We start from the raw sequence: 26,796 nt of genomic DNA, 5'->3' as shown, positions 1-26,796 counted from the left end.
TTTCCATGGTGCCGCAACAGGAGCTCCTCTTTCTGTTACTTCTATCCCAGGATGATACTGAAAATCATATTAAAACTAACTCCAAAATCTTTAACATCCAAATTTTTTTTTCTTTTTTTTGGGGGGGTCTCTTTAGGGTGCGCCCACGGCCTATGGAGGTTCCCAGGCTAGGGCTTGAATTGGAGCTACCGCCGCCGGCCTACACTGCAGCTCACGGCAACGCCGCATCCTGAACCCAACATGCAAGGCCAGGGATCAAACCCGCAACCTCATGAATACTTGGCGGGTTCGTTAGACACTGAGCCATGACGGGAACTCCCAAATTTGTTTTTTAAAAAAGTAAATTCCAGGAAAGGTAAAAGGACCAAAAGCAGCACTTTCTGTCTCCGCCCTCCCACATCAAACCGCAGACTCGCAGACGTGGTGTGTGTCTGCCCACACCAGGCAGAGGGGGCAGAAGACAGAGAGAGCGAGCGAGCGAGCGAGCGAGAGCGAGAGAGAGAGAGCGAGAGAGAGAGCGAGAGAGAGAGCGAGAGAGAGCGCGCGCAAGCGAGAGCGTGCGCACTGCCTGTGACGTCATCCCGCTTTATTTATTTTTTTGTCTTCTTGCCATTTCTTGGGCCGCTCCCGCGGCATATGGAGGTTCCCGGGCTAGGGGTCCAATCGGAGCTGTAGCCACCGGCCTACACCAGAGCCACAGCAACACGGGATCTGAGCCTCGTCTGCAACCTACACCACAGCTCTCGGCAACGCTGGATCGTTAACCCACTTAGCAAGGCCAGGGATCGAACCCGCAACCTCATGGTTCCTAGTTGGATTCGTTAACCACTGCGCCACGACGGGAACTCTGTCATTCCACTTTAGAGCTGGCTGTCAGTCCAGGCAGGCAGGCAGTCTGTCTGTCACCTGAGCACTGCTACCATCATTCTGGCCCCGTGTGGTAGGGGAACTCCTAGAGCAGCAACTCTGGCCCTTTGTGGGCTTGATCACCTCAGGAGAGTCTAAAAATGAGGATTCTTAGAAATTTCGGTTTCCTAGAATGTTCAGGACCCAGAAACTGGCCTTTACAATAAGAGTCTTTAGGAATGCTCTCAATCCAGTGGCTCTGAGAACTTTTTTTTTTAAAGAAATCAAAAAGTGGATTATCTCAGCATTCCCATGTGGCTCAGTGGGTTAAGGAGCCGACATTGTCTCTATGAGGATGTGGGTTCGATCCCTGGCCCTGCTCAGCAGGTGAAGGATCCAGCATTGTCGTGGCGGTGGTGTAGGTCACAGACGCGGCTCAGATCCGGTTTTGCCATGGCTGTGGTGTGGGGTGGCGGCTGCAGCTCCCACTCAACCCCTAGCCTGGGAATTCCCACATGCAGCAGGCACAGCCTAAAAAGACAAGTGGATTCTCTCTTTCCAATTCTTCCCTCCATGTTATTCAAGAGCAAGACAAAAAAATGACTTCACTTTAGAAACAACTGTTCACACACGGTGGGAAGCGAGCTGGGTAACAGGGCTGCCGGGACGTGCGCTGGTCACAAAGCGGAAACCTTACCTTCCAGAGACGCCCATCACGGTACCGACGTTGGAAAGAGAAGGGGTGCCAGGACCTACGAGTTAAAGTAAATGTCATAAAATTTACAGACTATAAAAATGTTCCTATTTTTATTTAATTACATCTTTCAAACTCACTTGGACTTTGAAGCTGTTGGGTGGGAGATGAAGTGCTGAAAAATTTCTTAACATGGTCATTTTTTAATATGTGAGAAGGTAACGAAGCCAAATACCTGAAAATTAAACAAAATAGTTTTATCAGCATTAAAATACATTACCAAAAACGAAGTGGGAAAAAAATTTTTAGTTTTCTCTTTTTTGTCTTTTTAGGGCTGCACCTGTGGCTTATGGGGGTTCCCAGGCTAGGGGTTGAATCAGAACTGCAGCTGCCGGCCTACACCACAGCCAGAGCCACGCAGGATCTGAGCCGCTTCTGTGAGCTACACCACAGCTCTTGGCAATGCCGGATCCTTAACCCACTGAGAGAAGCCAGGGATCGAACCTTCGTCCTCATGGATACTAGTGAGATGATTTTCTACTGAGCCCCGATGGGAACTCCCCGTTTCCTTATTTACACTGTACTACACCGCAGGACACTGGCCGCAAGCACAGCCCATGCTGTCATTCAGGTGCTGGCCCCAGGGCCCTGGCGGCAGGCCTGCCTCTCCATGAATCTAGTGGCAGGGTGCGATCAGGGGTCCAGAGGCCCTGGGCCCAGGAGACTTTATTAAGTCCTCGCTCGGTCCCGAACAGGCTTTCCTTTCTGCTAGAGGACAGAAGCCGTCACCAGATTTTGTTTCCTAGGACCAGCAGAATTCCATTAAATGCTGGCGGGTACCCTGAGATTCCCTTCCTCACACAGCCTCAAAATCTGCCTCCCACTGCTCCGTAACTGAGGAGGGTCCCTGGAGGAAAGAGGACACCCAAACCGCCCAGAGCCCCAAGTCCCTCAAGCGCATCTCAGACCAGCAGGCCGTCGCGGCCGGCCCCGCCCGCCCCGCGCACACGGCCGCCGGCCCTCCGTCACCGTCTGCCACCCTCTGTCACCCTGCGTCACGGCTGCGCCACGGCCCCCGCAGGGCTGCCTGTACGGCGGGCGGGTGTGGTGACGGGCGTTACCTCAGGTCCGCTTCCAGATCCACGTGGTTTCGCTCTAGATAAAATGAATCTGGGCCAGCTAAGCAAGGAATGAATTTCTCCAAGTTGTCTTCAGGATAAAGCTGAGATAACTGAAAGAGACGGAAAGGTGTACACCGTATGTTAACATTCATCTCAGGTAACCAGGACGCCGCGCTTGGAGAAAAGCCTGCGCAGGTGCTCGGTGGTGACACCTGCTGGCGAGACACCAGGGGCCGCTGGGGGCCCGGGGGGCCCCGCATGCACCTGGGATGCAGGAGCCACTCAGGACGCCGCGCTCCCTGCGTGGCATCATCAAGAAGCAGCTCACCACCCGCCCCCAACACACACACAGCAGTGCCTTCTCCTGAGCCCTCAGACAGCCGAGCTGCAAGGCCACCCTGTGACCGGATTCCAAGAGGGACCCTCCGAGGACAAACGGGACACGTGAGCTGTCCCAGCTGAGGCAGAGCACGCGGAAGAAGGAGCCACCATGCCAGCAGGAGGAAGAGGGCGGCTGAGATGAGCGCGTCCGTAGGGGCTGAGTGCAGCTCAGACAGCCGTCAGCCCGGAGCCCCAGACCCCGGGGACCGTGCCCTCATTCCCAAGCTCTCTCCCACGGGGAGCCCGGCTGGGGCTGACTGCCCCGGGGGCCGAGCGGGAACCCCGTGCATTTCCCTGGAGCCCGCTCTCAAGCCAAAACAAAAAGCCCGTAAGCCACTGGGGCAAGTGGCTCCTGCTCTGAGATGAGAGATCAAGCAAAGCCCCACGTTTCCGGGGATGAGGCAGAAGACTTTCCTGCCTCTGCAGGAGGAGGACAAAGCCCTCTGGCACCAGGTCATGGGCAGAGGACAAACGAAGCCCCTCTGGCCCTGAGGAAGGGGCGAGAGGCCTTCGTGGGCCGAGGGTCCTGCACCAGCGCAAAGGGGAGGCCAGCTGCTGCTGGGAAGGAAGGGGCCGGGATGCTGAGAAAGCCCCCAGAGGCCCTGTGCCTGCAGCGGAGCCCTGGCCAGGAGCAGGGCCATGCCTCCCATCCCCAGGCCCAAGTCACAGCTGTCTCCCCCGGGGAGTGAGGCGTCTACCGAGCAGGGAGAGCCTTCTGTGCCACAGGCCCAGCAAGACCACCGAGGCGCCTCCTGAGGCTCACGGGGCCGGCGGGCCTTCCCCGAGGAGGAAGCCTCGCGGTGCTCAGCTCCGATCCCAGCGAGATGAACCCGCTGCCACGTGCCCACTTCCAGGCTGGTTTCTAGACATGATGTCTCACACCCACTCAGAAATTACAAATTAAAAGAACGGGGGGAATCTGTGGTCAAGAACTAGACTCAGAAATAACCTAGATGTTGGAACTACCGGACAGGGATTGAGCACACCTACGCTTAGTGGACTAAAAGATGTAGTAGGAAAACCCAAAGACCGCCACCAGGATGTGTGAACAAGTGGGTAATACTATCAAAGAGATGGAAACCTTATTAAAACACATATCAAATGGAAAAGCCAGGAAAAACAAAAGAAAACAAAAAAAACAAAACCCAAAGCCACGGTACTTGAGAGGAATTCAGCAAACTCAACAAGGCTCACGAGCACCGCGGGCAGAGCTACCGAAGCAAAGTGAACGGCAGGGTCAAGTACACGCAGCCCAAGGCCCAGAAGAGGGAAGGGAGTGGGGCAGGAGAGAGAATGCACAGGAACTTTCCAAGACTGCTGAAAGACAGCGCAGCCGATACCCAGGAAGGGCAGAGAGCCTGGAGCCAGCCGACAAGCCGCCGCCGCCACCAGACAGGCGAGTGGCCACGGCGAGGGGGGCCCATCAGCCAGCGGCGTCCAGAGAAAGCGCGCTGCACAGACAGAAGGCCCAGGCCGGGGTCCCCGGTGCTCTGAAGGGCGCAGAGGAGGGGGCCCCGGGGCAGGAGCCGTGGCTCTAGAAGCAGGCCCCGGGGCCGGCTCCACGCGGGGCGGCCTCAACAGTGGGCACATCGAGCGACTTCTGTCCAAGCTCCTCCAGCGGAGCCCAAACCCTGCTCTCCTCCGAAGGCGTACACCCTCCTTCTCATAATCCAGATGCAAGCTGCCCTTTGGAGAGAGGGACTGTTTCCGACGCATCACTAGGGCTAAGACTGTGGTTCGCTGGGGCTGCACGGGCCAGGGGACCTTAGACACAGAGCTAGGTACGTCTGTCACACACAGGCGGAGGTCAAAAGGTGTTCCTCTTGATATGTGTTGAACCAATTTAAAAACAAACAGGATGTACCCCACCTATACTGCCATCTTAAAAGATATTTAAAACAAACAGGAAAATCCAAGGTGTACACAGATAAAGGTGGGAGCAGTCACGTCTCTAACCCCCGCTGCCCGAGCGGGCCCCTCCCTCGGCCTCGGCTCAACAGTCACGAAACCTCACAGCCTGACCCCCCCTAGGCCTCCGAGCACCTGCGTCCTTCCGCCTCGTCTCACTGTCAACCACTGGGAGGCGCAGGCACGGGGGCTCCAGGACCCAGGGTGTGGGCCCGGGCGGCACCCCTTCCCGGCACGGCGCTGGCGGTGCGGGCTGAAGGAAGCGACCTCAGAAAGGACAGGACTGGCGACCACTGGGGAGCGAGACCCCGTGAATGGGTGTAAGAGCCCTTCAGTTACCTTACCTTTGAAATAAATTCAGTCACTTCAGAGGGAGATTTGGTTACTGATGTTACTGAAGAATCAGACCACAAGACCTTAAAAACAAATAAACAAACAAACCTTAAAAACTGACACCACATACCTGATTCACACCACACTTTCCGGGGTGCGCGGCTGGTGCAGGTGCAGCGGTGTGACGAGCCCTAGCGCCCTAGGAATGGAGCCCTGGCCTCGTGAGGGAGGGTCGTTCACCTAACTCCAGGCATTCAAGCTTCGGTTCCTGTTTTGCACGATAATTTAAACATGGAGCACGGAGTCGAAGGCTTGCTCCTCAAAGCTCTAGAAAGTCACTGGCACCCCAAATGCGTGTCCCAGGGCGGACCCCCTCTGCTCAGGTCAGTCTCCACAACTCTGCACGTGGGATCAAGAAGTTACCAGAAACGAGCTCACCCAGACAAGGAGCAGCTCGGCATACGCTCGCCGCTATGGGTACTGGTGAGATGAGGCCGGGCCCTGCCCTCTGGAATCTGACACAACTGGGGGTGGCACGGGAGTCAACGGGCGACAACAGGCCAGAGCAAGCGGTCAGGGCCAGAAGAGCAGAGAACATCTTCCACGGGTGGGGAGGGGGCAGAGAATTCAGGGAGAGAGCATCAGAATCGTCTTCCCGCAAGCTGCACAAAGCCTGGCAGGTGTGTTTGCCCTCTTCTTTCAGGACCTCGCAGCCGCCAGTTTCCCCAGCGGACTGTAAAGCGCCCTGGACAGAGGCCTGCTCCCCCTCCGCCTGCTCCCCTGGGGGACAGACAGGACGGGACGGGAGGGAGGCCCGGAACAAGAGGGGTCAAACCACGAAAGAAGACCTTCCCTCGCACCCGGAAGAAGCCACTGGAGGCCTGCACGCCAGGAACCACATGACCAAGTGTATTTGTATTTTATCACCCAAAGGGAAGCATCACATGCGCACTGACGAAGAGAAAACGGAGCGCAGACGCAACGCGTCACTCTGTGCCCCCACCTGCCCTCACCCTCCGAGGATCAGCCATCGAGTCTGCCATCCCCACGCGGCTGAAATCCACACACTTGTCCCTCCATCTCACAACAACGGGGGTGTGTTTCAAGCCCCCTTAAAACAGAAGCTGATCAAGGAAAGGGGTCTCTCCTTGTCTCTGAACGCCAGTGCCTCTGTGAATGCACCAAGGCAAGTGCTGGCATTTTTGAAGGAACGTGCCATGCCATCCAAAATCTCCTACACTGAAATGAAAATACTTAAACCATTTTTTCTGTCTGAAACAATCAAATCTTACAACAACACTAAAAAGAAGTTTCAGGGAGAGTGAGTTGCCACCCACATAAAACACCTGTAATTTCCATGATGAAAGCTGAGGACCTTCCAGCCTTAGGTGTGTGACGCAAAGCACGGCTGACAGCATGTCTCTCCAGGTCGCATTTCATTTCATATGAGTGCCCCTGACTCAACTAAGACCAACACCCCGAGAGGAAGTGCAGCGCGGACAGACGGCTTTCTGCTGAAGACGACAATCTGCTTCCCTGACAATTACACCTTCTTTTTTTGGGGGGGGGGGGACCACACCTGCAGCATAGAATAGTTTCTGGGCCAGGGACTGGAACGGAGGCGCAGCTGCAACAATGCAGGATCCTTTAACCCACTGCACCAGGCCAGCGACTGAACCCACACCTCGGCAGTGCCCCGAGCCAGTGCGGTCAGGCTGCTGACCCACTGAGCCACGGGGCGGGGGGGGGGGCACTCCGACAACGATCTCTTTTAAACAGGTACAACTTGTCTAGGTTGTCTGCTCCTGGCATGGTTTTCCTTGACTTCCAAAGGGAGCTGCTTCCTCCAAGGGCAGACAGCAGGCACAGACTGGAAGCCAAGAGCCACTTACAAGCTGAATTCAGCATCACCACCTGACACGGGTCGACGCCACCCGCACCCCACCGCCACCCCAGAGCAGAGGCCAGGCCCCAGGAGGGCCGGGGACATGGCACGGGAGAAGAGCCCCACGTCACACCAGGCTCCGAGACCTGCGCTCTGTCCAGTTCAAGTGGGCGTCGATCCTCAGCCGCCCCACGGTCTCGTGAACCAGCAGGCCAAAGCACCGCCTGTCGGGATGACCCAGTACCTTCCCATCCCCGACCCTGACTCCGAGCCACTGACACTTCCGGAGGCAGGTTCTCCCGAGTCTTAAGCATATACCCAAAAAAGCACTTTGCACACAACAGGTAAGGTATACCAAGGATCCTGCCACACTCCGTCTAATTCCGACGACTCACCGTCCAACTCAGCCTCAGTGCCCTCTGGAGCACGTGGGGCAGCATTTTCCCTCCTCGCACAGGCCCCGCCCCCTGCTCCGGCCACGGCCCCGCGGGAGCAGGCGGCCCAGCCCCAGACCTGCCTCCAGACCGCTGAGGAGCTCTGGAGCTGCACACAGAGACAGGCCGAGCCGTCACAGAGCAGGCAGCCTGGAGGAGACACCGGCCATGCGCAGAAGGGACAACCACTTGCCAAAGCTAAACCCATCACTGGTGCTCTCGGTGAGCTAAGAGAAGAAAGCACGGCCAAGGACGGGGCGCTACGACGAAAGAATCGTCAGAGAACAGGAGTTCTCTGTAACAATAAAAGGCGGGACAGCAGAAATGAAAACTTCGATTCAGGAGATGGAAGACGGGGGCGTTTCCCACAGAGCAGATCAAAAATCAAAGGAAAAAAGTGAAGCCAGAGGAAGAGCACAAGTTCGACGTGGAGACGGCACAAGTTGCAAAGCAGGAAAAGAGGGCGGAGGACACGCCAAGGAGTGGTCCACGGGGGGGCCCCCCGACGAACGGCCTTGAGCTCAAAGGGCTGCCGGGCCTCGGGGTGACGGCGCACCTGCACCCGAGCAGGGCTCGGAGACGCGGGCTGACACTGGGACTAAGAGAACCCTAAAACCTCCGGCGAGCACAAGACGGGTCACAGCACAGGATCAGGAATCAAAGACGCAGGCCTCTCAAGAGCAACAGTGCAAAGCAGTAGGCAGAAGTGCCTCCCAATCCCTAAGGAAGAACGACGCCCAGAACAGCAGGGACTCCCCATTCACGTGTCAGGCACAGGGATGAAGGCAGCGCCAACGTCAAAGTCTCAGAGGCTGTTCCTCCTGGGAGCAGTTCTAAGGCGCTACTAGACAAGGGGGGAGCCAAGAACCAGGAGCAGGGGTCACAGCTGGGCGGGAGGAGGAGGGGCCCGCAGTGAGGACCCAGGGCCCCGAGAGGAGACCACACCAGGCTGAAGCCCTGCGTTCAGGCCGGAGCAGCGCACAGCTCAAAGAGACACCCAACGGAATGCCAGATGCATCTGAACACAACCAGGGAAAACGTTAGGGGTGAAGCTGTTTTCCAAGCAACCAACAAACCCCGACAGTGAACTCCAGGTAAAACGGAGGATCATGCAACCACTGAGGTGTATTTCAAAAGAAGCAGGTCCCTGTGAGCCCTGGTGACGAATGCACAAGTACTGGACGCCGACCACACAGAGCAAGAACAGTCGCCAAGGGGTCCCTGATACGGTGCAAGGGGATTGGCAGCAGCTCTGCAGTGCCAGGGCGCAGGTTTGATCCTGCCTGCGCAGTGGTTTAAGGATCTGAAAGCTCTGTGGCTCGGATCTGATCCCTGGCCTGGGAACTCCATGTGCCTCGGGATGGACAAAAAAAAAAAAAAAAAAAAAAAAAAAAAAAAAATTTGCCAGGACTCATCCTTAGCTAATAGTGATACAATATTCTGTTGTTAAATTGTGCTGGAATTAAAAAGTCAACTTTTAAAGAAAAGACAGCACGAAAATCAATGCAGTGTTGGGTTCTTATCCAAGAACGGAATGAAGCAGTAGCCCTGCAGTTCTTCCGGAGTCAGTGAAACTCTCCTGCCTACTAGGAGTTTCAAGTGATCTTTTGACGTTGCTTAGTTTGGTTTTTTGCTTTTTTGTCCACCCTGCAGCATATGGAAGTTCCTGGGCCAGGGATGGTTCTGAGCCGCAGGCATGACCTACGCGGCAGCCGCAGCCGCAGCCGCAGCCACGCTGGATCCTTTCACCTACGGTGCAGGCCGGGGAGCACACCTGTCCTGGTGCTGCAGAGACGCTTCAACCCCCCTGTGCCACGGTGGGAACTCTTGATTTTTTTCCCTCTGCCCTTCCTTCGTGTGTAATAAGTAAAGAAAACTTTATTTTAAAAAGCCTTGTAGGCATTCAACAGGGAATTTAGGAAGCATTGGTCCAATGTGGACGTTTGGCATGTGCGTAGATCCAACCTGCTTCCTGTCTACTGACTGAACTTCCCCAGGGACCTGTAAGGAGCAAAAACAAAACCAACTCCATGGGAAAGAACAGGAAACTCCCACTGCTTGTAACTTGTCTTCCTATAAAAGAATAACCTTTCATTTGTATCCTGGAAAACACCACCACACAAAAATGAAAACTAACTAGAGTGAAACAAGGCTGAGCAAACTGGGGAATGGGGGGGGGGATGACTTCTTCCTGAATAAGCGAAAGCTTTCAGAAAAAACCTGTTTCTGAAGTCTTCCTACACTGTTGGCAACAGAGGGTACTTCTGCCCGTGGTAAGGCAGACACCCCAAATAAAGTGTTTCCTTGTTCTGGCCACAGGACAACAGCTATTTATTCCCATGTTCAAAAGACAACCTATTAAAGGACAATTTGTATATCTTCATTATTCAAGGTTATGTGGACAAAACAAAGCTTCAATCCTCAGGAAAATCTTAAAACCTTGAGTGGGTTCTACCTGGCGATGAAATGCACAGACAAAACAAACAGTCTCAGCAGCCCGACAGCCAAATCCGCGCGGGAGCCCACCATGCCACCAGCACAACGAACCCGCCACTGTCCCCAGCGTCTCCCTAGGACGTGACTGGTCTGCTTTCTGCCCCTGAAGATTTGTCTGCACCTGCTACATACAGCACGTCCTCTTTCCTCTGGGGTCTTCCACGCAGCGCGGCCACGGAGCTCCACGCGCACTGCTGCGCGTCGATGACACCCCCCCCTCCCAGACTAGGAATGTCCCGCTGTGTGGACAGGGGAGCCCAGTGTGTGGATCCAGTCTCTGGTCTCGGGACATTGGGGCTGGGACAACAGTCACGTGCAAACCCTTCTATGCACAGAGGCTCTCGTTCCCTTGGCTGCTGACCGCGAGGGGAACTGACGATGTCTCAGGGATACACGATAACTTTAAAGTATCCGCTGTGTATCCGCTGTGCGCGCCTGCTGGCCGTGTGCGACCCCAGTCCTCCCATGTGCCTGCCAGGAGTTGGGGTGGCCAAGCCTACTACTTTTAGCTATTCCACCAGGCTGCACAGCAGCTCACCGTGGTCTGACTCAGCGTTTTGCAAACAGCCCATGGTGCTCACAGCTGTTCACACATGCTACCTGCCAGCCATACAACTTTCGTAGTAAAATGTCTGTTCAAATCTTTGGCCTATTTTTTCTATTGGGTCATTTTCCCACCACTGCATTTTTTTTTTTTTCTTTTTATGGCTGCACCTGTGGCATGTGGAATGTCCTGGGCAAGGGACTGAATCAGAGCTGCAACTGAGGCCTACATAACAGCCACAGCAATGCTGGATCCTTAACCCACTGAGCGAGGCCAGGGATCAAACCCGCATCCTCATGGTCACTACGTGGACACTGTGTTGGGTCCTAAACCCGCTGAACCATGACGGGAACCCCTCCCTGAGTTGTGAGAGTTCCCGGCACCGTCTCAGGACAAATCCCTCATCAGATGTGGAATGTACGAGGATTCTTCTCCGAGTTCTATGGCTTGTCTTTTCCTCTTCTCCACAGGGCCTTTCAAAGAGCAATTTTAAATTCTGATAAGGTCTAACTCATGCATCTTTGTCTTCTGTGGATGATGTTTTCATTATTCTAAGAAATCGCTGCCTGTTTAAGTCACAAAGTTTTCTCCTTTGCTTCCCTCCGGCACTTTGACAGTTTTAGGGTTTACGTCTAGCTCTGTGATCCGTGCTGAGTGGCCGTCCATCTAAGGGCGAGGTCTGACCAGGGCTCCTCTTGCTGCACGTGGCTCTCTGCCCCAGGCGCTGTACTGCCGCGACCCTCCGCTCTCCGCTGAACTACTTCCCTGCCTTTGTCAGTAACCCACCGACCCGGGCTGTTGGCCCGAGGCAGGCAAGGCCTGGCCCATGGGGTGGACCCATCACCAACACCAGCCCCTGAGCCCCGCGCAGGGCCCCCGCAGCCCAGAGCTGCAGGCAGCAGGAGCTTGGCACTACACCCTGCAAGTCGCTCCTAAACCCACACAGAAGTGCTGACGATGCAGTGAAGCCAAGACAGTCCCGAGGAAGGAGAGCAAACCTGAGAGGACTCCCACCTCCCAACTGAAGCAGCTACTACAAAGCGACAGCGCGCACAGTGTGGTGCTGGCCTAACGACAACGGCACCTCCAGAGCAGGCCTCGCAGCTCCCATCGGCTGATTCTCAGCAGTGGGGTGCAGACCCTGCAGTGGGGGAGAAGAATGGTCTTCGCAACAAATGCTGCTGGACGACTGGACGTTCCCACGCAAAAGGATGACTCCACATCCTTCCTCCACGGCAGACACAGAAGTTAGCCCCAAACGAATCAAAGGCCTAAATCTAAGAGCAGAATCAGTCAAATTCTTATCAGAAAACACAGGAGTGAATCTTGATGACCTCGGGTGTGGCCATAATTCCTTAAACATAACAGCAAAAGCACAAGTAACGAAAGAAAAAGTAGTTAAGTTGGACTTGGGCAAAATTAGAAGAAACTTCTGTGTGTCAAAGGTCAGAATCAAGAAGACGAAAAAAAATCCCACACAAGGGAAGAAAACAGTTGCCAATCACGTATCTGATGAGACTTGTACTAAGAATATAAAAAGAACTCGTTTACAACTGAAGGATAAAAGACACATCCCTCACCCCAAAATAAAGAAAAAAGAGATAAAACCCAATTGAAAAATGGGCAAAGTATTTGAACAGACACTTCTCAAAGACTATACGCAGCTGGCCAATAAGCACATGAAAAGATGTGCAACACCAGCAGCAGCCAGGGCGTGCGGGTCAGATCCAGGATGCAGGGCCAGCTCCCACCTCCTGGATGGCTAAAGAAGAAGACAGAAGACAACAAGCGCGGGCGAGGATGCGGAGACGGCGGACCCTTCCTTCTACGTGCCAGCCGGGGGCGCGTGGAGCGGTGCAGCCCCTTTGGAAAACCGTGGGGCACGTCTCCAGAATGCTAAGCGCAGACGCGCCCCACGGCCCAGGGATGCCGGACGGAGGCGAAGCCCCGAGAGGCTCTCGAGTGTCTGTCCACAGGAAACCTGTTCTCAGACGTTCATGGCAGCATGTTCTCCATAAGAGGCAAAAAGGACAAACACCCCAAAAGTGTATCAATAAACTGCTAATGGATTAACAAAATGTGGGTGAGCCACACGATGGAATATTATTCAGCCATAAAAAGAGAAGTCTTGGGAGTTCCTGCTGCAGTGCAGCACGTTAAGGATCCAGCATTGCCTCTGTGGCAGAGCAGGCTCAATCTCAAGCCAGACACAGTGACTTAAGGATCTGGTGTTGCCACAGCTGTGGCATGGCTGGTAGCTGTGGCTTGGACTCAATCCCTGGCCCACATGCCGTGGGTATAGCCAAAAAAAGAAAAGAAAAAAAAAAAGTCTTACTATATGACACAGGAGTTCCCATCGTGGCACAGCAGAAACGAATCCCCTGGCCTCGCTCTGTGGGTTAAGGATCTGGCGCAGACGCGGCTCGGATCTGGCGTTGCTGTGGCTGTGGTGTAGGCCAGCAGCTATAGCTTCAATTCGACCCCTAGCCTGGGAACCTCCATATGCTGTGGGTGCAGCCCTAAGAAGTGAGAGAGAGAGAGAGAAAGAAAGAAAGAAAAAGAAAGAAGGAAAGAAGGAAGACAATACCTGATACAACACAGATGGTTCTTGAGGACGTTATTTGCAGGAAAGAAACCAAGCACAAAAGATCACAAACTGTATGATTCCGCTTGCGAGGAACACTTAGCACAGGCACGTCTACGGAGACAGAAGGCGGCCCAGGATTTGCCAGGGACTCGGGGAGGAGGGAGGAGCGGAGGACAGCTGGGCGTGGCTCCGGAGCTGCTTTTTAAACAACCTTTGGCCGCGCCCATGGCACGCGGACCTTCTCCCCACCAGGGAGGAAGCCCACACCGCAGCAGGGACCAAGCTGCTGCAGTGACAACGCCAGGTTCTTCAACTGCTGGGCCACAGACCTCCATTCCCTACGCGACTTCTTTTTGGGGTGATGAAAGTATTAAAATCGTGCTAATGGTTACGAGATTCGGAATAAATAAAAACTTACCACTAAATGTATACATTTTATGGTATGTGAAATAGCTCACAAGAAATGTAAAAAAGAAGGCATTCCCTTCATGGTTCAGCAGTTAGCAAACCCAACTGGCATCCATGAGGACGAGGGTTCGATCCCTGGCCTCGTGCAGTGGGTTAAGGATCCAGTGTTGCCATAAGCTGTGGCGTAGGTCTCAGACATGGCTCGGATCCTGAGCTGCTGTGGCTGTGGTGTAGACCGGCAGCTGCAGCTCCGATTTGACCCCTAGCCTGGGAAGCACCATACGCCAGCCCTAAAAAAAGACGAAAATACCAAAAAAAAAAAAGAAAAGAAAAAGAAAAAAGAAATGTAAAAAAATAAAGTCAATTAGAAGATAAAAAAGGTTTTTTAAAGCACCATCAAAAAATAAAAAATATTAAAAATTAAAATGCCATCCAAGTTATTCTCAAGTTCAAAAAGCATCAAATGAACATTTACACCTGAGTCTAAACCCGGCCCCTGTCCTGCCCCAGTGATCCGCCTCCACCCTCCATCGAAAGCACCGTGTCAGGAATTCCAGGTGCTGAAATCAGGTCGTGGGAACCTTCCAACTTTTTCTTCTTTTCTTTTCTTTTTTGCCATTTCTTGGGCCGCTCCTGCAGCATGTGGAGGTTCCCAGGCTAGGGGTCCAATTGGAGCTGTAGCCGCCGGCCTACGCCAGAGCCACAGCAACGTGGGATCCAGAGCCGAGTCTGCGACCTACACCACAGCTCATGGCAACGCCGGATCCTTAACCCACTGAGCAAGGCCAGGGATCGAACCTGCAACCTCATGATTCCTAGTCAGATTCGTTAACCACTGCGCCACGACGGGAACTCCCAACTTTTTCTTCAAAATGGTCTTACTGCTCTACAGTTTCTCCATATGAGTTTTGGAATCCTCTCGCTGATTCCTACAACAGAAGAATGCTGTAGGGAGTCATGCAGCATGACAGGAAGGGTGCTGAAATGCCCGTGGAGGGACGTTCTCTCGCTCTGCGCTTTGCCTTCTTCACAGAATGTAGTTCTTTTTCTTTTTCTTTTTTTTAAGGGCCACACCTGCAACGTAGGGAAGTTCCCAGCTTTGACCGACACCACAGCTCACAGCCACTCCAGATCCTAAACCCACTGAGCAAGGCCAGGGATGGAACCTGCGTCCTCACGGACACTAATTGGGTTTGTTTCCGCTGAGCCACCACGGGACCTTCCGGAACCGCAGTTCTGACCCCTGCGAGCAGGAGCGACTGCGGCCGCGTGACTATAAAGCACTTTGCTTTCCTAGTGCAACAGGAGCCTCCAGTCGAGCACACACGCATCACGCGCTAGCTCCTGCCAGCAGCCACCCCGTGCCCGCAGGAGAGCAACTCGCCTGCACAGGACAGGCACACAGCAAAAGCACCCCCTGCATCTAAGAGGACAGTCGCTTTTAAAACACGACCCTCTCCTTCCACTGTGCCTCCAACGGCCACCCCACGAGTGCGGTCTGAGTGTGAACCGCTGCGGGTCCGTCACGCTCCCGCTCCTGCGAGAAAACCCGCCCAGCTGCCGGCTGGTGCAGGGTCACACTTCGCTCAACTCTCCTCTGTTGGCGCATCAGGAGAAGCAAGCGTCTCGACAACCGAAGCTGCTGCTTTACTCACTCAAATGCTTCATTCAGCTTCGCCACGTGGGATGGAAATGTCTTTAACGGAACGTGAACCCCTCGTGACAGGTGGCGTCAGAGCCAGGACCCACCTACAGGCTGGCGGCCCCAGGCACCTGGTGGAGTTGCTTGCTTTGCTTTCAGAAGACTCGGGGTGTCCCTGTCCTGGCTGCCTATTGTCCCCCATCCTGATCGTAAGTCCCTCCTCTGGGAGAGGCTGTGTGAGGCCAAGGGTCTGTTCTGCTGAAGCGCGTCTCTTTACAGGGAGGCTGAGGACTGGGCGCGAGTCCAAGCCCCGTGTAATCAGCAGCCCCCAAACGGCCTGGCACTCGGCGGTCCCCCAAGAGGCGGGCCCTGTGTGTGTGTGGGGGGATCCAAGAGCCAGAAGCAGACAGCAGGGCAGGAGAGAAGCGGACACCCCCAGGGTCAGGGGCGCCCTGGGCTCCCGAGCCCTGACCAGGCCTTGCGGAGGCTGAGACTTGGGCGCTGGTCTCAAGCTCTGACAACCTCCACCTGCAGGAAGTCCTCCCCGCACATTTTGGACAGACATCACCAAGTGACCTGCCCCTGCAGCGCCTCCCACATCAGATGAAGACCTGACCTTGCAGGAGCACAAGTGCGTCAGGTACTGTGACGGAGCTATGGTCTTGGAGAAACCAGAGAAGTGCCCACTGTACATGCACTCGGACTAACCAGAAGCTAACGCGCCTGAGGACAGCGCCCAGGGAGGCCGGCAGTGTGCCCAAGGAGAACCTCGCTGACACGCCAGGCGAGTAACAGAACCCTGGGGACACAGCCAGCCAGGACACCTCTTCCCCAGCCAAGCACGACCACGAACACATTCTGGCACTTACGATGTACGTGCAAGTGTCCAGCAGCTGTTTTAAGAATGCTCCTTGAAAGAAGCTGAAAATAAACTGCCCCCCCCCCCCCTTCATTCAGCGCCTGGGTGCGTGGAATGAAAACCTGAGGACGTGAGGGCTGGCGTCCGAGCTGCCGTCTCGGCCCACGAGACTCAGGGCCCCTCCCGGGGAGGTCGCAGCAGTCACACGGAGGAGCCTGGCCGCCTAAGGATGCGAAGGAGCCCGGCGGTCCCGCCAGCCCCAGACAAGTGCCTCGCACACCGATGCTGCCTCCGCCACTGTCGCGGGAGAGCTGTCAGCCCAACATACAGAACGCTGGCATCTTCCCAAGGCTCCACGCGAGCCAACTCTGGGGACCAGCTCCCAGCAGCTGAGCATGGCAGTCCGGAGAACACGCCACACACAGGCCCGGGCGCTCCTGTCGGCCGAGAGGTGTGGGAGAAGCACGGCTCACCTCCGCAGGCGCGTGCGCCATCCAGAACCCGTGCCGAGAGCCCTGAGGGACTGTCTCACCCAACTCCCCCCAGTCCCCGTCCCCTCTGAGCGAGTGGAGGGCTCAGGCCCGGACGAGGTCCGCACCGCCCTCCGTCCCCTGGCACTCGGGCCCGGAGCGGACCGTCACCTCCGGGCCGTGCAGGAGCCCGGGCCCTCCCCGCCGACGGCCAGGCCAGCGGCCCACCCAGCCCCGCCCGGAGCAGGTCCCCCGACGGGGCCCAGCCCACCTCTCGCTCCCACAGCACTGGCACGGTGCTCTGCCAAAGGACCCATCTTTTACTGGGAGAAAAGAAGCGTCTATCTGTGACAAGTGCTCCTTCCTATCCCTGAGAGGAGAAAAGAGAGAAAAAAACTTAACGTCTTACCTCAAAGGAACATTCAACATGTCTTTCATTTTTTTTGTGTGACAATCCTTTCAGGTCTATCTTTTCAACACTCACTGTAAAAGTAAACAAAACAAAACAAAACAAAACACAACAGACAAAATCATAAAAATGAAACGAAGGCTGGAAGCACACGTGATCATCGCGTCAACACAGCAGCGGGTTTCGCAGGGAGGCTCCGCGCCGGCGCCGCCGCCGGGTCTCCGCGTCGGGGTGAGCTCGCCTGGACGCAGGGCGGACGAGGGACGCAGGAGGCCGCACGCTCCGCAGTGAGGGCGAATTTAAGAGTGAAACAGAAAAAAAGAGGCAAAAATCAAAACAGACAAGGAGCGGTGCTTGCAAAGAGAACACGCGTTCATCTGAGGGCGCGCGGGCACGACCTGCTCCAGCCTCCGCCCGGCGCCAGCGCGTGGCCCTTTCAGCTGGGGCGGCAGGTGGACCCAGCCGCCCAGCCGCCCATTGGCACGGCCTTCTCCCCATCCCGGGGCAGGGCTGGCTGAAGGGGCCGGGCCAGCGGCCGTGGAGGCGACACCACGGCCCCCTAACGCTGCTTCCAAGAGCCGAGCGAGGATGCAGAGGCTGCAGCTGCACGGGGCACCGTGACAAGAAAGGACCGTCGCCGTCGGCGAGGCCCAAGCTCTCCTCCTCTTTGTGCCTCCCTTCCTCGTGCAGGGCTGCATTTTTTTTTTTCCTCAAAAAGAAAATGACACAATTAAGCTTTTAAGCACGTCAACTTTAAGATGCCAGGGAAGTCGGAATATGTGAGCAGAAATACTTGTGGGAAATAAAACACTCATCAAACGTGATGCAGCTTCCAGACCGAACCACGTAAGGGGCGCACATCCCATGTCCTCGTCTGGTTGTGTGACATCAAAGCTCAGCTCACCCTGCTGTGGAGGCCAGACCCTGCCAACGAGGGAGGCTTCGCCAGGGCGACGGCGAGCTCCCTCCGCAGGCCCCACGGCGGGTGCCACGCAGACGGCTGCCACCCGCAGGACCTGTCTAACGTGAGCCTCGACGAGGCGCAGCAAGCCTGCCCTGTGACACTCCCAAAGCTCTCCTCGGAGGCCGCACCGTCACATGGCCCCACAAGATGCTCAGGGCCACTCCCAGAGAGCTGCACGGTCACAAGTTTGGGGACAAATCTGGGAAACTCCTTTTTGGAGCCTGCCCGTGTACATGAGCATACTAAAGGCTCTGAGAAGACCTGCGACAAATACCCCTAGTTCCAGTAACAACAACTGCCAAGGTCTCTGGCCACAGACCTCTCTCCTCCCCTAAGTGTCCAAGCACCCCAGGAACAGCCAGCAACGCTGTGCACCAGGCCTCGGGGAGGCTCTAACCCTGCAGTGCCCACCACGGCAGCCACTGAGCACACGAGCCCACCTAACCTGGTGTGAATTACAATAGAATAAAATTAAAAATCTAATTCCTTGGTCGCACAAGCGCCTCTTAAGAGCCCGACAGCAGCCACACGCGGCCAGCGGCGCCCCTGCTGCAGCAGACACGGGTCCCGGTCAGCCCCGGGGCTTCTACCAGGCGGCACTATTCTCGGCCGGGGCAGGGCTGCAGGCCGCCCTCGGCTGTCTGTGTCAGCAGTCTCGGGGGCACACGGCCAGGCCAGTGGGTGACGGCCCGTCAATGGCTGCTCTCTGCCCCACGACGGCAGAGCCCAGCAGTGGTGCCAGACCCCGAACGCCTCTCCCAGTCAGGAACACTGTCTGCATCTCTGCAGAAAAAACGTGCCAGGGCCGCCTCTAACCCACAGCCGCTCACTCCCCAGCTCGCCTTCCGAGGCTCCTGCGACGCGCTGGGCCACACGCCAGGGGCTGGGCTCTCGCACTCAGAGGGTACGGTCCTTCGAGGCAAAGACCTTTCAGCCCCTGAGTGTTTCTCTCGTGAGCCTCCCTAAAGGCCTGCAAAGCTGCACCAAGGGTGATATGCATCTTGGGACACACAAAAACCCAATCGGTTCAGAGCACTTGAGGCTTAAAATAGCATCTTGCAGGAAGGAATTACTCTAAAAAAATAGTAACGTTCACTTCCTTCCTGGCAAAACAAAGACAAGAGTCCACTTGGCCGTCGAGCACCTCCCACCGCGCGCCGTGAAACTGCTCGCCGAGCCTGGCCCGCTTCCTCAGGCCGACTGTCAGCAAACAAACAGCCCTGCGCTTTTCCCAACCACGTTTAAAAGCGGACCCACGATGACCTCACCCTGAGCCAGAGCCCTACTCTGTTAAACAGCAGAGCACACAGTCAGTGGACACAGAGAAAGGTGCTCGGCACGCACCAGGCCCCAGAACACGACGTGCGCCTAAAAGTTCCAGGACTAACTCTCAGGATTTGTGAAAAAAGTAAGAAAAAACCCCAACTGGACCGAAGACAGGAAGTGACTCATCTCTGGACAGGAACATGTGAAAAGCGGATGAATGCCACTCAGCTGTTTTCAAATAAAAGAGGCATTTTGGATCACAGCCCTGAAATGTCTGTGAGGCTTTTAAAAACCATCAGATCCCCAACACGGTGCCTGTGTCAGTGTCACCAGCCACCGGCCCGCAGCCCCTCACCACGAGGGCAGCTCTGGACAAAATCCCCACCTGCAAAGTTCTGTGGCTTTGCTGCCATTTTTTCTTTCTGGGCCGCTCCCAGGCAGATGGAGCTCCTGGGTCAGGGATCTTAACCCCCTGTGCTGGGCCAGGGGTCGGACCTCCGTCCCGGTGCTGCAGAGAAGCCACTGTTCCTACCGCCCCACAGCGGGAGCTCCAGTTCTGCTGTTTTTCTCTTGGTCCCTGCTCCCCCAAAGCCGTACCTGTGTCCACACAGGCGCTGAGGATGGGGCGTGGGTGTGGATCCCCGATGGCCCGTGAGGCAGAGATGGTGGTTAACTCAGGAGGTGGGGCTGGGGGATGCTTAACTAGGATTAAAAGACGCGTAAGCACACCCTCAGCTTTGGAGCTATTACAAACCACATTTATAAAAATGGAAACAGGAAAAAATGCTCACATACTACCTGAAAAATCACAAATCGATGTAAAACATCATCACAGTTGTTTAAAATGGAAAAGGAAGACTAAAATATATTCTGAAAAATGACAGAGTTCATTGTGTTGGTAGCAGAATCACGGCTGGTTTTCCCCCAGATCTGGAACGTGTTTCCCCATTTGAGGGTATAGACCTCTGTGCACACACACATTGCTGAGGCCCACTTGAAGTCGGCTGGCGGACAGCGCGGCCGCCGGCCTCTCACTGCCCTGTGAGCCCTGTGCCCACACAGTAAGTCCCAACACTTTGGCAAAGCACAAGCCAACCTGGGTCCACCCTGAGGGGCCAGGCAGCAATGCAGCACCTGCAGGGAGAGGAGAGAGCAGAGCCAGGACACGCACCTTCGCGTCTGCAGGGGCTGGGAGGGGACAGTGCTCTGTGGAGGGCAGATGGGAGGGTCTCCCAGGGTCTGGGCTGTGCAGGACATATGGGGTTGGGACAGAGGACTCAGGCCACCAGCCTGCTCACAGGAGAGACACAAAGAAAAGGATGGCGTGCTTCTCCCTTTTAAAATTCCACGTGTTGAGGGGTTCCCGTCGTGGCGCAGCGGAAACGAATCCAACTAGGAACCACGAGGTTGTGGGTTTGATCCCTGGCCTCGCTCAGTGGATTAAGGACCTGACATTGCCATGAGCTGTGATGTAGGTCAAAGATGCGGCTCAGATCTGGCGTTGCTGTGGCTGTGGTGCAGGCCGGCAGCGGCAGCTCCAATTCGACCCCTAGCCTGGGAACCTCCATATGCTGCGGGAGCAGCCCTAGAAAGCAAAATAAATAAATAAAAATAAAATAGAATAACATTCCGTGTGTTCAAACGCTTCCTCTTTTCTTATTCCAGAGGCATGCTAGGAATTCTCCAATGACCCGAGTTAGAGCACACAGCCTACAGTGAGGGTGCAACTGCTCCCAACGACCATCCTGATAACTGGAGCCACAGCTAATTCACAAACCCAAACACTAACGCAACCGCACAAGGAGGGCGGGCTAGACCTGTGTAGAAGAGCCAGGAAAACAGGAAGGGCACTGAGGTCACGGCACCGAGGTCACGGCCCAGACTAGCATCCTCAATGGTGTGAGCAGGGCCTGGTGGAGCCGCGGACCATTCTGGGAGGACGACTGACCCCAAAACCACTCCTCCGGGACAGGCTTCCCCTGTCTTCAGCCTGGGGAGCGCCTGCTAAACGGCCACCGCCTAAGGGACACCCCCCTTCACTGCCACGTGGCCTCAACAGATTCCAAGGGCTGACGGCCCCATCAGTACTTAGACAAAAAGAGACCACAGATAATGGATTTAACAGGCCCAAGGACAGGGCCCTCTTCTGAAACACCTTCCCTTTCTCCCCTGAAATCTTCTGGAAAAACCCAGGTAGTTGGTAGTTCCTGTTATGTCTTGTACTTGATTTCACGTATGTTTATTAAACAGCTGAATTCTAAAATGCTCAATAACAAGGAACCAATTCAAAAGTTACCAAAACCATGCTTAAAAAAAAATATATCTTAGGAGTTCTCGTCGTGGCACAGTGGTTAACAAATCCGACTAGGAACCATGAGGTTGCGGGTTCGGTCCCTGCCCTTGCTCAGTGGGTTAAGGATCCGGCGTTGCCGTGAACTGTGGTGTAGGTTGCAGACGTGGCTCGGATCCCACGTTGCTGTGGCTCTGGCGTAGGCCGGTGGCTACAGCTCCGATTAGACCCCTAGCCTGGGAACCTCCATATGCCATGGGAGCGGCCCTAGAAAAGGCAAAAAGACAAAACAAAAAAGAAAAACCCAAAAAACAAAAATATCACAGTAGAGGTAATTATTTGTGACTGTGGGAAAAGATGAAAAAAATTTTCTAGCACAAACACCTTCTCTCAAGTTCCATACAATAGAACCTGGGGTCTTCATACTTAAACTGAACCAGAGGAACACAGATGATGCCTCCAGTTTTAAAATTCTATTACTGAAATTAAAAAAAAAAAAGGGGGGGGGAGTTCTCTTTGTGGCTCAGCAGTAAGGAACCCGACTAGCATCCATAAGGATGAAGGTTCCATCCCTGGCCTCGCTCAGGGGGTTAAGGATCCAGCACCACTGGGAGCCGTGGTGTAGGCTGCAGACGTGGCTTAGATCTGGTGTTGCCGTGGCTGTGGTGCAGACCGGCAGCTGCAGCTCCAGCTCCAATTTGACTCCTAGCCTGAGAACCTCCATATGCTGTACGTGCAGCCCTAAAAAGACAAAAAAAAAAAAAAAAAAAGAAAAAAAAAACCATTACTAGCTCCCTTCGTGGCTCAGCACTTAACGATCTGACTGGCATCCATGAGGGTGCAGTTTCCATCCCTGGCCTCGCTCAGCGGTTAAGGATCCGGCGCTGGCGTGAGCTGTGGTGCCATGAACAACAGCAACAAATTTACTGAAATCTAGTTTTCACCTAAAAATTGAAAAACTGTATTCTTTTTTCTTTTTTTGGCCAAACGCCCGGCATACAGAAATTCCAGGCCAGGGACTGAACCTGTACCACAGAAGCCACCCAAGCCACAGCAGTGACAATGCCAGGACGTGAACCCACTGAGCTATAGAGGAACTCTGAAAAAAAATGTATTCTTAGAAGTCTCAGCTGCATAATAATGTTCCTAAAATATCAACTTACTTTCTCACTTAGTTGTCTCTGTTAATGGAAATAATTTTTTAAGATGTTGCCTCTTTTAACTGGTGTTAAATTTTGAACGTTCACTACTGCTCGGATTAAACGGATCCTCTTCCCATCTTTTTAGGTCATGTTATACTTAAGAACTCTGCAATTGTTTCTTTCTCTGACTTTTTTCTATCATCTGGCTTACGCTGCATGAACTTGTCAGTTCTCCAGAAATACAGACAGAAACAAAAGCAGTCCATGATCCAGAAAACAGAAAGCTGATAAAAGACATTTTTCTTTTTTCTTTGTCTTTTTAGGGCTGCACCTGCGGCATACGGAGGTTCCCGTGGGTCGAAGTGGAGCTGGAGCTGCTAGCCTACACCACAGCTCACGGTAACGCCGCATCTTTGGCCCACTGAGGGAGGCCAGGGATCAAACCCGCATCCTCACGGATACTGAACCACGACAGGAACTCCAAAGCTATTTCTAAAGTAGCAAAGATAGGAAACGGACACACGTTCCACTTGAATGGTTAGGGGGATGGCAGCTGAAGGTGGGGTCTGATGAATCTCACTCGCTTACGTATTACAGCAAGCGTTTTATTCAGCCTCAGGGTGCACGGGGCACAGCAGCGGCCATAGTGATGAAAGAATCAGAGTCCACAGCAGTACCTCTGAGCTAGTCTTCAAAGGGAAGAGCCCTTCGGGCAAAGGGACATGCTGGACAAGGCCCAGGTGTGACAGCATCTGTGCTGGAGGAAGGTGTCATGGTGGAGACGAGTGACAGGAGGCCAGGCAGATGGGCTGGCCCCCAACCCACGGGGGAGGCCAGGGACCCAAGGGCTCTGCAGTCAGACCGGTCTGGTCTGAAACGTGACACTTTCCAGCTCTGTGACCCTGGGCACAGCCATTTCATCCCTGCACAAGGGGAGCTGTGGCATCACCTGGCAGGTGCCCACCCACGGCTGGGGAGCAGGCACACAGGGCCCAGAGGATGAAGCCTGAGCAAGGGTGGTGGCTGCGGGCCTAGAAGAAGGCACGGCGACGGCCCTGCGGGCCAGGCCTGCCTGGGCTGCAAGGCCTCCCTTCCTGGGAGACCCTGAACGCTGCTATCCATCGCCAGTGCTGAGACAGCTTGGGGTGGCGGTGAAATCACGGTCCCGCCTGAGACATCCCGTCTGAGGGCGTGGGGCTGTCTGGGATCTGGAGCGGGACCAAGACCAGCAGGTTCACGGGGCTGGGGTCCGGCTGCACCTACATACCTGAGCGTCACCAACAGAGCAGCAGCAGCCGCCGCCTGGCCCGGGAGCCACCAGGAGCCCAGGAGGCCAAGCAAGAGAGTAAGAGCAGGTGTGCCCCGAGGGGGACAGCTGTCACCCTCCACCAGAGCAGCTGCAGAGGAGGGTGCTCAAGGAGGGGTACAGGGCCCCGCTGCACACCTGACAAGGACGGCATGGAAGATGGGGGGTGGGGAGGGGCACTCCAACGGTGCCCTGGGACGTGCTTAACCACGGGCCAGGCGGGCGGGGGGAGCCCCTCATTTGCAGCATTCACCGACTTCCAAGGTGTAAACACCAGAGCGGACCCCTCCAGCTGTCCATGATGTCTTGATGACATCAAGAGGCCACTCAAATTCCTGAACCTGAACCACTGCTCTCAAGGGCCCGCAGGAGGCCTTCTGGACACCATGGAACAACACACTTGCAAGATTCTTCTATTTCGTGGGGACCAGTTCACTGTCTGCTCCAAGCAAAGCCTGAGAAGTTAAAGCGACCCCCGTCCCCCTGCTCTGTGCATCTCCACCGGGGTTCATGGAGAGAGCCGAGCCCTGGGGTTCCTGAAGCCGTCACGACAGATCAGCTCTGTCCCTATGTTCTAATCGCATCTTCTTTAGGGGCCTGAGAAACGGTCCCTCCAGTAACTCTGCACTCTGTGTTTTGGAAGAGAATCCCCAGCAGAGGGAGGCTACAAGCAGACGGGGTTTAAAAGAATAAGAACGCACCAAAGCACAGCAAAAACGCCAAAACAACTGCTTACTTTAAAGTGTATCAAAAAATACAATGTCTCAGTGGCTGAAGAGAGGAAGTAAATCAAGTAAAATCAAAGTGCGGATGGAGTCGAGGGGGCTAGGCGGCAGGTGTTCACTGGAAAATTCTCTCAGCGTTACTGAATGTTTCAAAGTCTTCATAATCAAAGGGTGAAAAAGGAACAACCGAGAAATTCAAACCACCAAGGCTTCTCCATTCCAAGCGCAACAAGAATCCCCAGTGCAGCCTGAGAAGGTAACATACCAGCAAATATATTACACTTCGGTTTTATTGTCATTTTTTTTATGGCCGCACCTGCAGCACACAGAAGTTTCCAGGCCAGTGATGCAATATAAGCAACTACCGCCACAAATGCCACAGCTGCGGCAACACTGGCCCCTTAACCCACGGCACTGGGATGAAGACGGAGTCTCTGCCTCCGCAGCCACCCAGGCCACCGCAGAGATAACGCAAGATCCTTTGTTTTTGGGAGTGGTGGTTTTTTTTTTTTTCTTTTTTCTTTTTTTGGTCTTTTGTCTTCTTAGGGCCGAACCTGTAGCACACGGAGGTTCCCAGGCCAGAGGTCCAATCAGAGTGGTATCCACTGACCGGCACCACAGCCACAGCAACGTGGGACTGGAGCCTTGTCTGTGACCTACACCACAGCTCAGGGCAAGCCGGATCCTTCACCCACTGAGTCAGGCCAGGGAATGAACCGGCACCCTCATGGATACTAGTGGCGTTTGTTAACCACTGAGCCACGGCAACTCCAACAACGCCAGATCCTTTAACCCACTTTGCCACCGTGGGGACTCGGGTTTTACTGTAATTTCTGTCTTACTAATATTCATGTTCTAACTTGGAGTTAAGGTTTATTTTAAGTACAAGACTTTTGGGATTCAATCTTTGCTGAATTATTATCTTTCATCATAATGATGCTGTAGGACAAACACAAAATCCACAGGGGCACACAACACAGAGCATTTATTTAGGTTAAAAAAAAAAAAAAGTTCGCTTCAATTTTTTTTTTTTTTTTGTCTTTTTGCCTTTTCTAGGGCCGCACCCTCGGCATATGGAGGTTCCCAGGCTAGGAGTCGAATAGGAGCTGTAGCCACTGGCCTTTGCCACAACCACAGTAACACAGGATCTGAGCCGTGTCTGCAACCTACACCACAGCTCACGGCAACACTGGATCCTTAACCCACGGAGCAAGGCCAGGGACCGAACCCGAAACCTCATGGTTCCTAGTCGGATTCATTAACCACTGCGCCATGACCAGAATCCCTAGTTTCAATTTTTAATACTGCAAACATAGATATAATCTATATAAATAAACGATGTTTGGATTTTTTTTTTTGTTTTTTTTTTAGGGCCGCACCCACAGCATATGGAAGTTCCCAGGCTAGGGGCTGAATTGGAGCTGTAGCTGCTGGCCTACACCAGAGCTACAGCAATGCCAGATGCGAGCCAAATCTGTGACCTACGCCACAACTTATGGCAACGCCGGATCCTTAACCCGCTGAGCAAGGCCAGGGATAGAACCCCTGTCCTCATGGATGCTGGTCGGGTTTGTTAACCACTGAGCCACGATGGGAACTCCCTCCCTGGAATTCTTTAAGAATGCAAAGGGTCTTTGAGAAGGCAAAAAAAGTTTAGAACTGCTGATAAATGATCTGCAGTTTAATTAAGCTTAATGAAACTCTACCTCCTTCCATGGCTCACAAAAGAATAATTTAAAAAAAATAGTTACTCCAAATTCCAAGAACAAAGCCACAGAACTCCTTCCACTGAGAATACTATTAGTAATTTTGGCCTCACCCCCTACGTTATAGATGTCTCAGTCAAAATCACCACGAGGGCTGGGCTGGCAGAGGACACAGAGCTCCCCAGCGTGCACAAGAGCGCCGCACGGCTGTCCTGAGTGATTCAAGCCTCGGAAGGAGCAGGGGCCCAGCACCTATGCTGGGCCAGATGCTGGGAGCCAGGGACTGTTCTCTCGACTCCCGTTTCTGAAACTCTTCACAACCGAGAGGAGGGAAGGCTTTCACCTCTGACCGTGGACGTGACCTCCTGCCAGTCTCTTCT

The 26,796-nt window shown here is 54.4% G+C and overlaps 1 protein-coding gene across 2 annotated transcripts in view; it reads right to left on the bottom strand.

The window, feature by feature from the left end:
* Positions 1-26,796, bottom strand: part of ZCCHC14 (zinc finger CCHC-type containing 14) — a 67,628-nt gene that overhangs the window by 9,879 nt on the left and 30,953 nt on the right. Inside the window, exons 3-7 of one of the 2 annotated variants that reach the window (XM_003126814.5) lie at positions 17,018-17,091; positions 5,295-5,366; positions 2,662-2,771; positions 1,681-1,775; positions 1,544-1,598 (exon numbers count right to left, since the gene is read on the bottom strand). In XM_003126814.5, coding sequence (XP_003126862.4) covers positions 1,544-1,598; positions 1,681-1,775; positions 2,662-2,771; positions 5,295-5,366; positions 17,018-17,091 — 406 coding nt within the window. The remainder of the gene's footprint in view (positions 1-1,543; positions 1,599-1,680; positions 1,776-2,661; positions 2,772-5,294; positions 5,367-17,017; positions 17,092-26,796) is intronic. The other variant, XM_005664297.2, reaches the window with a different exon arrangement.

This window comes from Sus scrofa, chromosome 6 (assembly GCF_000003025.6).
Source record: "Sus scrofa isolate TJ Tabasco breed Duroc chromosome 6, Sscrofa11.1, whole genome shotgun sequence".
Lineage (NCBI taxonomy): Eukaryota > Metazoa > Chordata > Mammalia > Artiodactyla > Suidae > Sus > Sus scrofa.
The sequence above is the reverse complement of the archived record's forward strand: the minus strand, read 5'-3'. Positions and strand labels throughout refer to the sequence as shown.